At 56.3% G+C, this 16,806-nt stretch overlaps 1 protein-coding gene across 1 annotated transcript in view; it reads right to left on the bottom strand.

The window, feature by feature from the left end:
* DHX30 (DExH-box helicase 30) overlaps positions 1 to 7,395 on the bottom strand; it is a 66,946-nt gene extending 59,551 nt beyond the window's left edge. Inside the window, exon 1 of the mRNA XM_082259547.1 lies at positions 7,262 to 7,395. Coding sequence (XP_082115673.1) covers positions 7,262 to 7,391 — 130 coding nt within the window. The 5' untranslated portion in view covers positions 7,392 to 7,395. The remainder of the gene's footprint in view (positions 1 to 7,261) is intronic.
* Positions 7,396 to 16,806: the final 9,411 nt, after the last annotated feature.

Here is a 16,806-nt window from a genome sequence, read left to right on the forward strand (position 1 = left end):
GGGGGGGAAGGGGGAACAGAGGACACCGACACCTGATGGGGGGGAAGGGGGAACAGAGGACACCTGATGGGGGGGGGAAGGGGGAACAGAGGACACCTGATGGGGGGGGAGGGGGAACAGAGGACAGCGACACCTGATGGGGGGGGAGGGGGAACAGAGGACACCGACACCGGATGGGGGGGGAGGGGGAACAGAGGACACCGACACCTGATGGGGGGGGAGGGGGAACAGAGGACACCGACACCTGATGGGGGGGGAGGGGGAACAGAGGACACCGACACCTGATGGGGGGGGAGGGGGAACAGAGGACACCGACACCTGATGGGGGGGAGGGGGAACAGAGGACACCGACACCTGATGGGGGGGGAGGGGGAACAGAGGACACCGACACCTGATGGGGGGGGAGGGGGAACAGAGGACACCGACACCTGATGGGGGGGGGGGGGGAACAGAGGACACCGACACCTGATGGGGGGAAGGGGGAAAAGAGGACACCTGATGGGGGGGAAGGGGGAACAGAGGACACCGACACCTGATGGGGGGGGGGAGGGGGAACAGAGGACACCGACACCTGATGGGGGGGGGGGGAACAGAGGACACCGACACCTGATGGGGGGGGGGGGGGAACAGAGGACACCGACACCTGATGGGGGGGGGAAGGGGGAACAGAGGACACCGCCACCTGATGGGGGGGGGGAAAGGGGGAACAGAGGACACCGCCACCTGATGGGGGGAAGGGGGAACAGAGGACACCGACACCTGATGGGGGGGGGGAGGGGGAACAGAGGACACCGACACCTGATGGGGGGGGGGAGGGGGAACAGAGGACACCGACACCTGATGGGGGGGGGAGGGGGAACAGAGGACACCGACACCTGATGGGGGGGGGGGGGAGGGGGAACAGAGGACACTGACACCTGATGGGGGAACAGAGGACACCGCCACCTGATGGGGGGGAAGGGGGGGAAGGGGGAACAGAGGACACCGACGCCTGATGGGGGGGGGGGAGGGGGGAACAGAGGACACCGACACCTGATGGGGGGGGAAGGGGGAACAGAGGACACCGACACCTGATGGGGGGGAGGGGGAACAGAGGACACCGACACCTGATGGGGGGGTGAGGGGGAACAGAGGACACCGACACCTGATGGGGGGGGGAGGGGGAACAGAGGACACCGACACCTGATGGGGGGGGGAGGGGGAACAGAGGACACCGACACCTGATGGGGGGGGGGGAACAGAGGACACCGACACCTGATGGGGGGGGGGGGGAGGGGGAACAGAGGACACCGACACCTGATGGGGGGGGGGAAGGGGGAACAGAGGACACCGCCACCTGATGGGGGGGGGGAAGGGGGAACAGAGGACACCGCCACCTGATGGGGGGGGGGGGAAGGGGGAACAGAGGACACCGCCACCTGATGGGGGGAAGGGGGAACAGAGGACACCGACACCTGATGGGGGGGGGGAGGGGGAACAGAGGACACCGACACCTGATGGGGGAACAGAGGACACCGCCACCTGATGGGGGGGAAGGGGGGGAAGGGGGAACAGAGGACACCGACACCTGATGGGGGAACAGAGGACACCGCCACCTGATGGGGGGGAAGGGGGGGAAGGGGGAACAGAGGACACCGACGCCTGATGGGGGGGGGAGGGGGAACAGAGGACACCGACACCTGATGGGGGGGGAAGGGGGAACAGAGGACACCGACACCTGATGGGGGGGAGGGGGAACAGAGGACACCGACACCTGATGGGGGGGGGGAGGGGGAACAGAGGACACCGACACCTGATGGGGGGGGGAGGGGGAACAGAGGACACCGACACCTGATGGGGGGGGAAGGGGGAACAGGGGACACCGACACCTGATGGGGGGGGGGAAGGGGGAACAGGGGACACCGACACCTGATGGGGGGGGGGGAAGGGGGAACAGGGGACACCGACACCTGATGGGGGGGGAAGGGGGAACAGAGGACACCGACACCTGATGGGGGGGGAAGGGGGAACAGAGGACACCGACACCTGATGGGGGGGGAAGGGGGAACAGAGGACACCGACACCTGATGGGGGGGAAGGGGGAACAGAGGACAACGACACCTGATGGGGGGGGAAGGGGGAACAGAGGACACCGACACCTGATGGGGGGGGGGAAGGGGGAACAGAGGACACCGACACCTGATGGGGGGGGAAGGGGGAACAGAGGACACCGACACCTGATGGGGGGGAAGGGGGAACAGAGGACACCGACACCTGATGGGGGGGGGGGAGGGGGAACAGAGGACACCGACACCTGATGGGGGGGGAGGGGGAACAGAGGACACCGACACCTGATGGGGGGGGGAGGGGGGAACAGAGGACACCGACACCTGATGGGGGGGGAAGGGGGAACAGAGGACACCGACACCTGATGGGGGGGGGGGGAAGGGGGAACAGAGGACACCGACACCTGATGGGGGGGGGGGGAAGGGGGAACAGAGGACACCGACACCTGATGGGGGGGGGGGGAAGGGGGAACAGAGGACACCGACACCTGATGGGGGGGGGAAGGGGGAACAGAGGACACCGACACCTGATGGGGGGGGGGAAGGGGGAACAGAGGACACCGACACCTGATGGGGGGGGAAGGGGGAACAGAGGACACCGACACCTGATGGGGGGGGAAGGGGGAACAGAGGACACCGACACCTGATGGGGGGGGAAGGGGGAACAGAGGACACCGACACCTGATGGGGGGGGAAGGGGGAACAGAGGACACCGACACCTGATGGGGGGGGAAGGGGGAACAGAGGACACCGACACCTGATAGGGGGGGGAAGGGGGAACAGAGGACACCGACACCTGATGGGGGGGGGGAAGGGGGAACAGAGGACACCGACACCTGATGGGGGGGGGAAGGGGGAACAGAGGACACCGACACCTGATGGGGGGGGAAGGGGGAACAGAGGACACCGACACCTGATGGGGGGGGAAGGGGGAACAGAGGACACCGACACCTGATGGGGGGGGAAGGGGGAACAGAGGACACCGACACCTGATGGGGGGGGGAGGGGGAACAGAGGACACCGACACCTGATGGGGGGGGGAAGGGGGAACAGGGGACACCGACACCTGATGGGGGGGGGAAGGGGGAACAGGGGACACCGACACCTGATGGGGGGGGGGAAGGGGGAACAGGGGACACCGACACCTGATGGGGGGGGGGAAGGGGGAACAGGGGACACCGACACCTGATGGGGGGGGAAGGGGGAACAGGGGACACCGACACCTGATGGGGGGGAAGGGGGAACAGAGGACACCGACACCTGATGGGGGGGGAAGGGGGAACAGAGGACACCGACACCTGATGGGGGGGGGAAGGGGGAACAGAGGACACCGACACCTGATGGGGGGGGAAGGGGGGAACAGAGGACACCTACACCTGATGGGGAGGGAAGGGGGGAACAGAGGACACGACACCTGATGGGGGGGAAGGGGGAACAGAGGACACCGACACCTGATGGGAGGAAGGGGGGGGGGACAGAAAACACCGACACCTGATGGGGGGAGGGAAGGACAGAGGACACCGACACCTGATGGGGGGGACACTGACACCTGATGGGGGGAGGGAAGGACAGAGGACACCGACACCTGATGGGGGGGGGACAGAGGACACTGACACCTGATGGGGGGGGGGGGGGAACAGAGGACACTGACACCTGAGGGGCAGAGGACACTGATACTGGGGGGCAGAGGACACTGACACCTGATGGGGGGGGACAGAGGACACTGACACCTGATTGGGGGGGGGGACAGAGGACACTGACACCTGATTGGGGGGGGATACAGAGGACACCAATACCTGATGGGGGGGACAGAGGACACCGACACCTGATAGGGGGGAAGGGGGAACAGAGGACACCGACACCTGATGGGGGGGGGGAAGGGGGAACAGAGGACACCGACACCTGATGTGGGGGGGGAAGGGGGAACAGAGGACACCTACACCTGATGGGGGGGGGGGAAGGGGGAACAGAGGACACCGACACCTGATGGGGGGGGGGGAGGGGGAACAGAGGACACCGACACCTGATGGGGGGGGGGAAGGGGGAACAGAGGACATCGACACCTGATGGGGGGGGGGGAAGGGGGAACAGAGGACACCGACACCTGATGGGGGGGGGGGGAAGGGGGAACAGAGGACACCGACACCTGATGGGGGGGGGGAAGGGGGGAACAGAGGACACCGACACCTGATGGGGGGAAGGGGGGAACAGAGGACACCGACACCTGATGGGGGGGGAAGGGGGGAACAGAGGACACAGACACCTGATGGGGGGGAAGGGGGGAACAGAGGACACCGACACCTGATGGGGAGGAAGGGGGGAACAGAGGACACCGACACCTGATGGGGGGGAAGGGGGGAACAGAGGACACCGACACCTGATGGGGGGAAGGGGGGAGCAGAGGACACCGACACCTGATGGGGAGGAAGGGAGGAACAGAGGACACTGACACCTGATGGGGGGGAAGGGGGGAACAGAGGACACCGACACCTGATGGGGGGGAAGGGGGGAACAGAGGACACCGACACCTGATGGGGGGGGACAGAGGACACCGACACCTGATGGGGGGGACAGAGGACACCGACACCTGATGGGGGGGGACAGAGGACACCGACACCTGATGGGGGGGGACAGAGGACACCGACACCTGATGGGGGGGACAGAGGACACCGACACCTGATGGGGGGGACAGAGGACACCGACACCTGATGGGGGGGACAGAGGACACCGACACCTGATGGGGGGGACAGAGGACACCGACACCTGATGGGGGGGGGGGAACAGAGGACACTGACACCTGAGGGGCAGAGGACACTGATACTGGGGGGCAGAGGACACTGACACCTGATGGGGGGGACAGAGGACACCGATACCTGATGGTGATGGGGGGACAGAGGACACTGATACCTGATGGGGGGACAGAGGACACCGACACCTGATGGGGGGGGGGGGGACAGAGGACACTGATACTGGGGGGCAGAGGACACTGATACTGGGGGGCAGAGGACACTGATACTGGGGGGCAGAGGACACTGATACTGGGGGGCAGAGGACACTGACACCTGATTGGGGGGGGCAGAGGACACTGATGCTGGGGGGGGGGGGGGCAGAGGACACTGACACCTGATGGGGGGAGGAGGGCAGAGGACACTGACAACTGATGGGGGGAGGGAAGGAAAGAGGACTCTGACACCTGATGGGGGGAATGGAGGACACGGACACCTGATGGGGGGGGGGGGCAGAGGACACTGACACCTGATGGGGGGACAGAGGACACCGACACCTGATGGGGGGGACAGAGGACACCGACACCTGATGGGGGGGACAGAGGACACCGACACCTGATGGGGGGACAGAGGACACCGACACCTGATGGGGGGGGGACAGAGGACACCGACACCTGATGGGGGGGGGACAGAGGACACCGACACCTGATGGGGGGGGGACAGAGGACACCGACACCTGATGGGGGGGGGACAGAGGACACCGACACCTGATGGGGGGGGGGGACAGAGGACACCGACACCTGATGGGGGGGGGGGGACAGAGGACACCGACACCTGATGGGGGGGGGGACAGAGGACACCGACACCTGATGGGGGGGGGACAGAGGACACCGACACCTGATGGGGGGGGGGACAGAGGACACCGACACCTGATGGGGGGGGGACAGAGGACACTGATACTGGGGGGCAAAGGACATTGACACCTGATGGGGGGGGGAAGAGGACACTGACACCTGATTGGGGGGGGGGGCAGAGGACACTAATGCTGGGGGGGGGGGCAAAGGACACTGACACCTGATGGGGAGGAAGGGGGGAACAGAGGACACCGACACCTGATGGGGGGGAAGGGGGGAACAGAGGACACCGACACCTGATGGGGGGGAAGGGGGGAACAGAGGACACCGACACCTGATGGGGGGGACAGAGGACACCGACACCTGATGGGGGGGACAGAGGACACCGACACCTGATGGGGGGGGGGGGAACAGAGGACACTGACACCTGATGGGGGGGGGGGGGGGAACAGAGGACACTGACACCTGATGGGGGGGGGGGGGAACAGAGGACACTGACACCTGAGGGGCAGAGGACACTGATACTGGGGGGCAGAGGACACTGACACCTGATGGGGGGGACAGAGGACACCGATACCTGATGGGGGGACAGAGGACACCGATACCTGATGGTGGGACAGAGGACACCGATACCTGATGGGGGGACAGAGGACACCGATACCTGATGGGGGGACAGAGGACACCGACACCTGATGGGGGGACAGAGGACACCGACACCTGATGGGGGGGGGACAGAGGACACCGACACCTGATGGGGGGGGGGACAGAGGACACCGACACCTGATGGGGGGGGGGCAGAGGACACTGATACTGGGGGGCAGAGGACACTGACACCTGATGGGGGGGGGGGCAGAGGACACTGATGCTGGGGGGGGGGCAGAGGACACTGACACCTGATGGGGGGAGGAGGGCAGAGGACACTGACAACTGATGGGGGGAGGGAAGGACAGAGGACACTGACAACTGATGGGGGGAGGAGGGCAGAGGACACTGACACCTGATGGGGGGAATGGAGGACAGAGGACACCGACACCTGATGGGGGGAACAGAGGACACTGACACCTGATGGGGGGACAGAGGACACTGACAACTGATGGGGGGAGGAGGGCAGAGGACACTGACACCTGATGGGGGGAATGGAGGACAGAGGACACCGACACCTGATGGGGGGAACAGAGGACACTGACACCTGATGGGGGGACAGAGGACACCGACACCTGATGGGGGGGGGGGGGGGGGGGACAGAGGACACTGATACTGGGGGGCAAAGGACATTGACACCTGATGGGGGGGGGGGGGGAGAGGACACTGACACCTGATTGGGGGGGGGGCAGAGGACACTGACAACTGATGGGGGGAGGAGGGCAGAGGACACTGACAACTGATGGGGGGAGGAGGGCAGAGGACACTGACAACTGATGGGGGGAGGAGGGCAGAGGACACTGACAACTGATGGGGGGAGGAGGGCAGAGGACACTGACACCTGATGGGGGGAATGGAGGACACTGACACCTGATGGGGGGAATGGAGGACACTGACACCTGATGGGGGGGGGGGGGGGCAGAGGACACTGACACCTGATGGGGGGAATGGAGGACAGAGGACACTGACACTGGGGGGGATGGTGGAGTCTCACCTTTCCTCATCTCTCCGCCTGTCTCCGGTCTCACCCGGTAGCCTCCCGCACACAACACCCGAATTTGTTGCCCTAACACCCGGGACAGCAGCCGGCTAAAAAGCGGCATGACAGTCCAGGGCGCCGCCATGTCTGCGGAGTCATAGAGGAGGGGAGCGACCAGAGCGGCCGAACAGACACAGCGCCACCGGTGAGAAGCGGCCGCCAGGAGAACTACAAGCAGAGAGATCAGGGAACAGCACAGAGGAGTGCTGCGATCAGGGAGCTCAGATGTGGGGAACCAAAACTTACAAGAAACTAGCAGCAACACATTTTCTTTCAGAATTAGATTTCTAAGGTGCCCAGACACAACACAAACAATTAAAAGGCGCAAGAAGAAAAAAACATTATTTCCCTAAAAACACTCAATAACCCATTACATGCGGATCTACTAGAAATCCCTCCCATACATTACATCCCCCTGGAATGTCCCGTGTCACCTATGTACACATTACATATTTGTATCAATGAATCATTAAGTAGCAATATGCCGATTTAAGAACAGAATGATGCGCTAAAAATATCTAAACGGGAGATTAATGAACTTGACGCGTTTCACGGGGGCACCCCACTTCCTCAGGAGGCTGTAGATAATATTACTCCATTTAGTGACATCACTTTTCTACCATTGTGATTTCTACTTGCAGCTAGCAAGGTTTCCCCCTCATTCCTCCTGATGAAGTGGGGTGCTTTCACGAAACACGTGAATAAATCCCTGTTTGGATATTCCCAGCGCATCGTTCTGTTCTTAAAGCGGAGTTCCAGCCTAACACACTCACCTGTCCAACGGTCCAGCGATGCGGCCGCCCGAAGCCTCGCTCTTCTCCCTCTCTGCTCTCCGGCATCACTGGTGTGGGCACCCGACTGTGACAGTTTGCGGCTTCACAGCTGGGTACGCACTGCGCATGCGCGACTTGCGCTACGCGTCGTGATTGGCCGGCAATCTTCTGGGACCTCTGACATGTCCCAGAAGATTGCAGGGAGGGAGGGGGAGAGGAGAACTTCCGCTCAGGGCGCCGCGGCGCTCCGAGCAGGAGTGGGAGCGGGTACCTGTCAAAACTAGGTACCCGCCCCCCCCCCCCCAAAAAATGACATGCCAAATGTGGCATGTCAGGGGGTTAGCACTACCTAAAGCGGAAGTTCCACTTTTGGGTGGAACTCCGCTTTAAATATTACTACCTAATGATTTATTGAATATGTAGCACCCTCCTAGTCAGGTGCGAGGTAAGAGAGAGTAGTTTTGGCTCTCTCTGCTCATCATAAGAGCAGCAGGCAAAATATTTGTGCACTCAGCTTATCAGGGGGGCAGCAGGATTTGTATTCAAGTCTACTCAGTGTGCCCAGTGTGTGAGTCATCTGGTCTCAGGGAGCGTCCCCAGCTGATCCAATGGGGAGGCACGTTGGATGCTGGAGGAAACCTGACCAATGACACACAGGCTTTTGGTACTGTCCCAGGGGTTGGCACAGATAGTGGTGGATTATGGGACAGGGTATAAAAAGCCATGGGCACATGAGGTAGAGGTCTTTGGGCGGGAAGCAGAGTCCCAGAAGGAGGGTGGCGGCTGCCTCCTCTTCTGCAACAAGTTGGTGGTGGTCACAGGGAGTTTGCCTGGTGTGCCGGTGGCGTGAGGCTGAACCCAGAGGTCCAGGAGAAGCTGACTACAGGAGTTGGGGCATTGGAGAGTCTGGAAAAACAGTTTCGTGAGTACAGAGGAACTTGCCCAGGGGTCTGCCCAGGAAGGAGACCACTCCGAAGTGTAGAGTCAGTGGACGGGGTGTCAGCTAGCCCAGAGAGAAAGGGGGTACTAGGGGAGTACCCTGAAGAGAAATGCTATAGGAACACTTACAGTACCTCATCTTCATTCAAGTGGCAGGATTAACCACTTGCCGACAGCCTAACGTCTATCTACGTCAGCAGTCAGCCCCTCACAGGCAAAGTGACGTCGATCTACGTCACTAGCCTGTGAGGCTCTAGGGAGTGAGCGCACGCCGCCGGAGGCGCGCTCCCGCTCGCTCACGGACCCAGGGGCGTAACTACAGGGGTTGCAATTGCAACCGGGCCCCATGCTCCAGGGGGCCCATGCAGCTCCCCTGTACACCTGAATAGGAGGAGCGGTGGGGCAGCATGTAGATAAATCACTGTCCTCCTTTTTCCTTCTGTAGCTGCAGGAGGAAAATGGAGGAGATTGGTTCCTCTGTATGCTGCCCCCGCCCCTCCTCCTATCCAGTTCACTTATGTTCTGCTGTCTCTGGGCCCCTGTGTGCTCCCCTGGTCCCCCCCCCTACTGTGCTGCCAGGGGTCCGGGGGGCCCTTTATGGTTTCTTGCACCGGGGCCCTGAAGGTTCTAGTTACGCCTCTGCACAGACCCCCCCGGCGCCTGTGAGCGGCGGACCTGATGTACGCCGCTCACCCGCGATCATCGGTTACATCGGGAGAAAGGCAGGCGGCTAATGTAAACAAAGCCGCATGTCATTCTCCCCTATGTAACAGCAGAGATCATACGATCCTGCTATGTAGGATCGTATGTCTCTGTGGTTACATCACAAGCCACATCCAATCACAGTTAGAAACACGCCCCTAGGGACACACTTAACCCCTCCTTCTCAAATAAAGTTAACCCCTTCCCTCCCAGTGTCATTTTTACAGTAACAGTACATATGTATAGCACTGATTACTGTAGTAATGTCACTTGTACCCCCAAAAGTGTCAAAAATGTCAGTCAAGGGTTCGATCTGTCCGCCGCAATGTCGCAGTCCCGCAAAAAAAAAAAAAAAATGGCAGATCGCCGCCATAACTCGTTAAAAAAAAAAAAACAATAAAAATGACAAAAACCTTTCCCTTTGTTAGTAAACGCAATAACTTTTGCACAAACCAATCAAAATACGCTTTTTGCGATTTTTTTTTTACCAAGCATAGGTAGCAGAAAACAAATTGGCCTAAAATGTTAAAAAAAATTTGATTTTTACATTTTTTTGGGGGGGAATTTCATATAAAAAATTTGAAAAATATTGTTATTTTTGCAAAATTGTCGCTCTTATTTTCTTTATAGCGCATGATCAAAAAAATCGCAGAGGTGATCAAATACCACCAAAAGAAAGCTCTGTTTGTGGGGAAAAAAAAGGACATCAATTTCATTTGGGTACAGCGTCGCACGACCGCGCAATTGTCCGTTAAAGTCACGCAGTGCCGAATCGTAAAATAGGCCCTGGTCAGGAACGGGGTAAAATCTTCCGGGGCTTAAGTGGTTAAGTAGCGGCCTTGCTGCATTCTCAAGTTAGAAGTCCTCAGCATTGTGAATAGTTAACAGTTGGAGTATCCCACTCATCCCTTCTTCCATCCCAATTTAAATAAAACCACAAAAACAACATCCCCTGGACTGATCTTTGACTGAGCCTGTTACGTTTTCTGCAAATAGTTGCTACGGGTAACCCAGGGGAATCCCTAAAGTGTAATATCCAGCGGTCCTCTAGGGGGCAGTGCTACATTTGGGGGCTCGTCCGGGATATCGCCCTGGGTTTCCGGAATTTTTGCAAACTGAAACGGCCGAAAAATTTTGTCTAAAAACGTCATTCCTTCTCAAGAAATGTGCTGGAGTGCTCAAGCGGAGATTGAGGCCTGCACTACAGGAGATAGGGAGAACGGGATGAAGAATCAAAGTTCACTGTGATGGTTGCCAGTGGCAACAGAGGGACTTTTGTCGGGACTGTGATTTGTTCTCTGAAGAAATGTGCAGGAGAGTTGGAGAAGGAGAGTTGCATCACGCTGAGAAAAAGGACTGTGTCTGCTTAACAGTGAAGGGTGGGAGTGTGGACGGGAAACATGAGGGCCCAGAGCACGTGGATCGGTGTTCCGGGGGTCATGTTTGTGCCAGTACTATACAGAAAAATGTTGACCGTGCAACTAATGACAGCAGGACACTTTTCCAAGACAGTGTGGCAGTTGTTGACTGTGCAAGTGCTGTGAAGAGAAATGCCGGCCGTGCAATGCCTGACAGCGATACAATTCTACTAAATACCAAAGAGGGTCAGCTGGCCTGGAGACATGGAGGTGCAGCTGGGGCCCTGGTACAGACAAGGATGGCGGATGCGTGCGGATTGAAGAGCACAGTCCGCTTTACAGTGACTTTCATGCTGGCTGAGCAGAGATGGAGCGGCATTGAAAAGGTTACTGTACCGTGCGGGGAAAGTGCGCACTGGAGGTATCTGCCTAGCAGGAGGAGCCACCTCAGCTAATATGGAGACGTGGGTGGAGACGCCGCTCACGCACAGCCAATCCGGGAAAGAGGAAGGGAGCCTATAAATGACTTCCGCTTTTGGGTGGAGCTGAGAGGGGGACACGTGTGTGGAGGAGCAAGATGGAGAGAGCCGGAACGAGGAGGCTATCCTACCTACACCTACCTATCCTACTACCTAGGGTAGTTCACCAACCTATCCAACTACATAGAGGAGTACACCAACCAATCATTGGATTTGAGCACAGTCATAACTTATATCTACAACTACGCAGAGGGGTATACTAACATATCCAACTACACAGAGGAGTACACCAACCTATCCTACTACACAGAGGAGTACACCAACCTATCCTACTACACAGAGGAGTACACCAACCTATCCAACTACACAGAGGAGTACACCAACCTATCCAACTACACAGAGGAGTACACCAACCTATCCAACTACACAGAGGAGTACACCAACCTATCCAACTACACAGAGGAGTACACCAACCTATTCAACTACACAGAGGGGTACACCAACCTATCCAACTACACAGAGGAATACACCAACCTATCCAACTACACAGAGGAGTACACCAACCTATCCAACTACACAGAGGAGTACACCAACCTATCCAACTACACAGAGGAGTACACAAACCTATCCTACTACACAGAGGAGTACACCAACCTATCCTACTACACAATGGGTACACCAACCTATCCAACTACACAGAGGGGTATACCTACCTATCCAACTACACAGAGGGGTATACCAAACCTATCCAACTACACAGAGGAGTACACCAACCTATCCTACTACACAGAGGAGTACACCAACCTATCCTACTACACAGAGGAGTACACCAACCTATCCTACTACACAGAGGGGTATACCAACCTATCCAGCTACACAGAGGAGTACACCAACCTATCCTACTACACAGAGGGGTACACCAACCTATCTTACTACACAGAAGGGTATACAAACCTATCCAACTACACAGAAGAGTACACCAACCTATCCAACTACACAGAGGAGTACACCAACCTACCCTACTACACAGAGGGGTATACCTACCTATCCTACTACACAGAGGAGTACACCAACCTATCCAACTACACAGAGGGGGTACACCAACCTATCCTACTACACAGAGGGGTATACCAACCTATCCAACTACACAGAGGGGTACACCAATCTATCCTACTTCACAGAGGGGGTACACCAACCTATCCAACTACATAGAGGAGTATACCTACCTATCCAACTACATAGAGGAGTATACCTACCTATCCAACTACACAGAGGGGGTACACCAACCTATCCTACTACACAGAGGAGTACACCAACCTATCCAACTACATAGAGGAGTATACCTACCTATCCTACTACACAGAGGGGTATACCAACCTATCCTACTACACAGAGGGGTATACCAACCTACCCAACTACACAGAGGGGGTACACCAACCTATCCTACTACACAGAGGGGTATACCAACCTATTCTACTACACAGAGAGGTACACCAACCTATCCAATTACACAGAGGAGTACACCAACCTATCCAATTACACAGAGGAGTACACCAACCTATCCAACTACACAGAGGAGTACACCAACCTATCCAACTACACAGAGGAGTACACCAACCTATCCAACTACACAGAGGAGTATACCAACCAATCCTACTACACAGAGGAGTACACCAACCTATCCAACTACACAGAGGGGTACACCAACCAATCCTACTACACAGAGGAGTACACCAACCTATCCAATTACACAGAGGAGTACACCAACCTATCCAACTACACAGAGGGGTATACAAACCTATCCAGCTACACAGAGGAGGACACCAACCTATCCAATTACACAGAGGGGTATACAAACCTAACCAACTACACAGAGGGGTATACCAACCTTTCCAACTACACAGAGGAGTACACCAACCTATCCAACTACACAGAGGAGTACACCAATCTATCCAACTACATAGAGGAGTACACCAACCTATCCAACTACACAGAGGAGTACACCAATCTATCCTACTACACAGAGGAGTACACCAACCTATCCAATTACACAGAGGGGTATACACAGGGCCGGTGCTTCCACTAGGCAAACTAAGCAGCCGCCTAGGGCGCATTGCAACCTAGGGGCGCAGCCATGAGTTGGCACTCTCTGTCCATCATGAATGATCCTTGTATGCTGAGGGGAGGGGGCGGCAGTGGGGGAGGAAGGATGGACAGAGGAAGATGCCAGGTGTCTGGAGAAGTGGGTGAACTACCAGGCCCTGGCTTTCTACCACTGTTGGAGGGGGGCCCAAGAGGCAGGAAGGGAGCCCACAGGAGTGCTGCCTGCATGATGATCCTTTTTGGCTGGAGCTGAATGGTGTAAACCCTGGGCAGGAAGTGACTCTCTGCACTGAGCTGATGGGCAGCCGTTCATTTCCCTGGGTCGGTATTAAGCAGGAAGCAGAGGAGAGCTGAACCTAACCCCAAGCTTGGCACTGGAGGGTGGCACCTTTACTGGAGCAGAAACGACGAGGCACCGGAATGGTCTGAGGAGGTTTGGGATTAGGGAGGTGCGGAGTTCTCGGACTGCTGCTTCTCCCTTAACCAGTAACCGGTTGGAGCTGTGGTGAGCACTGTGGTCCAGGAGAGGAGCGTCCTAGAAGAAGGAATTAGCAAGATCAAGGTGAAGGAGGGAAGAGTGCGGGCCACTCTCTTCATACCGCCCAGTGAGTGTCCCCAGAACAGGGGATCAGGGTCCCTGGTTGTGACATGGAGGTTCCCTGGTGTGAAAGGGAATCAGGGTCACCAAGTGTGCCATGGGGGATAGGGGTCACCTGGTGTAACAGGGTTTCGGGGTTACCAGGTGTGCAATGAGGAATTGGGGTCCCTGGGTGTGCCATGGGGGACTGAGGTCCCCAGGTGTGACATGGAGGAACATCAGGGTCCCCAGGTGTGACATGGAAAAACATCAGGGTCTCTGGGTATAACATGGAGGAACACCAGGTGCCCCTGGTGTGACATGGAGGATCATCGGGGTCCCTTGGTGTGGCATAGAGGGACATTAGGGTCCCCAGGTGTGACATGGAGGAATATGGGGGTCACTGGGTAAGACAGCATAACATAGAGGAGCCATCAGATCAGGGTCACTGGGTATGACATAGAGGAGTTTTTAACCCCTTCTCTTTTTATTTTTTTGGGGGCGTGGGCGCAAGTAGCTGGTCTTGCCTAGGGCGTAAAATAGTCTAGCATCGGCCCTGGACATGGACAACACACGGACTCCTTCTGGTTGACTGCTCCCATTGAAGTTGCAGTGTAACCCTTCCAGACTACCAAATTTTCCCACCGAGATGGAGGAATTCACCAGAATCCTCTCTCTATCCTGATGGTAACACATTGTGCTTCCAATGTTATTGGGGTCTATTTATAAAAAAAAAGATAGCCATTCATTCATTGAATCTTCATTGTAAATTTGTTTTGGGCCTTTGGCTACATTTATTTGCTTATTCCCTCTAGTGTTCTCTAAGTTTGTTACATTGTATCTCTAGCTACAATAACCTATGCTTTTCCTATGCTCCTCAGCTCCATCTTGTGGCCATAATGGGGTATTTTACTACCACAAATAATAAAAAAAAATTCTTGTTCAAAAGAAAAAAATAACCTAAAGAACGTTTGTTTTTGCCCAATTACCTCCGAACGAATGTACATGCAGAGTCACTGGACGAATAGCTATGCAATTTATTATTATTTTTTTATAACTAGATCCAGCATTGTCTCTTTATCAGGCATTTTTTATTTCTCCAGAATTCGAAGCCAGTTCAGGTTGGGATTATGAGAAATGACAAAGAAGATCGCGAGAAGACACCGGGACAAGATGGGGGATGGGCACCTGACCAGAATGTGGGGTCACAAGGCCATAACGAAAACGTGAAGGCAATGGTGTTGACACCCCCCTAACTGTTGCTTCAAAGCAGGCCTGTCTGCCAACAACGGAGTCGCAAGGGGAGAGAATCAATCTGTGGATGAAACAATAGCGGTGCCAGGAGGTGGCAAGATGGCGGGCGAAGCGTCAAGAACACCCATCAATGGAAGCCAAGAGCGTGATTGTCCATCCTCTGACATCCAGCTTTATCCTCCATGTGGTGGTCGTGGTTATGGAGCACTCCAAATTATAGATTCAAGATTACCTCCTCGTCCTCCTCCTCGGCCCTAATTGATCTTTATTGATACAAAGGGCAATAAAAGTACAATTATTGGATGGAATCTAAACTCCCACTCTTGCTTGAAACACCCAATCAACAAAATGTTAACATTTCCCCTTTAAGCTGATTGGAGTATCATCAAAATCCTCTCCATCGGGAGGTGGTGGGAAAGGGTTAACCTGTATGTTATATAATCGATGATTATCTCCCGTTTGGTGCAATTGTTTCGTCATTCGCTGATTCGCTAATATCCCAAAATCCTTAACTGGCAGATCTGATGCTATTTAACCACTTACCTGCCGGGCACCCCCCCCCCCCTTCCTGCCCAGGCTGATTTTTTAGCTTTCAGCGCTGTCACACTTTGAATGACAATTACACAGTCATGAAACGCTGTACCCAAGCGTCTTTTTTTTTACAGAAATAGAGATTTCTTTTGGTGGTATTTAACTCACGTTGACTGTACTGCGGCAAAGTGGCTCGTTCCCATCGTAGACCTACCTCGCTGGATTCCTCCCCTCGTGGGTGGCGCGCGCGCGCCGCCGGAGGCTCGCTCCCACTGTTTTCAGTCACAGCGGGAGTCGGGCCAGGTGATCACCGCCGCTCTTCCCCGATCGTCGGGGATCGAGTGTGGAGATCCGCCCACTTGTGTAAACAAAGCGGGTGGATCTCCTAAGTGACAGGCAGGGTCAGATTGCAGGGTTCAGCATAGTTGAACATCCGATCTGTCCCTGTGTCACTCAGTCCCCTCCCCCCACACACGTCAGTAAGCACCAGGCATACATTAACCCCTCCCTCTCCAATAAAATTAACCCCTTCCCTTCCAGCGTCATTTTTACAGTAACAGTGCATATGTATAGCACTGATTACTGCAGTAATGTCACTGGTACCCCCAAAAGTGTCAAAAATGTCAGTCAGGGGTCCGATCTGTCCGCCGCAATGTCGAAATCCCGCAAAAAAAATCGCAGATCGCCGCCATTACTCGTTAAAAAAAAACACCAAAAATGACAAAAATCTTTCCCTTAGTTAGTAAACGCAATAACTTTTGCGCAAACCAATCAAAATACGCTT

The sequence above is a fragment of the Pelophylax lessonae genome (assembly GCF_965119305.1).
Source record: "Pelophylax lessonae genome assembly, chromosome: 5".
NCBI lineage: Eukaryota > Metazoa > Chordata > Amphibia > Anura > Ranidae > Pelophylax > Pelophylax lessonae.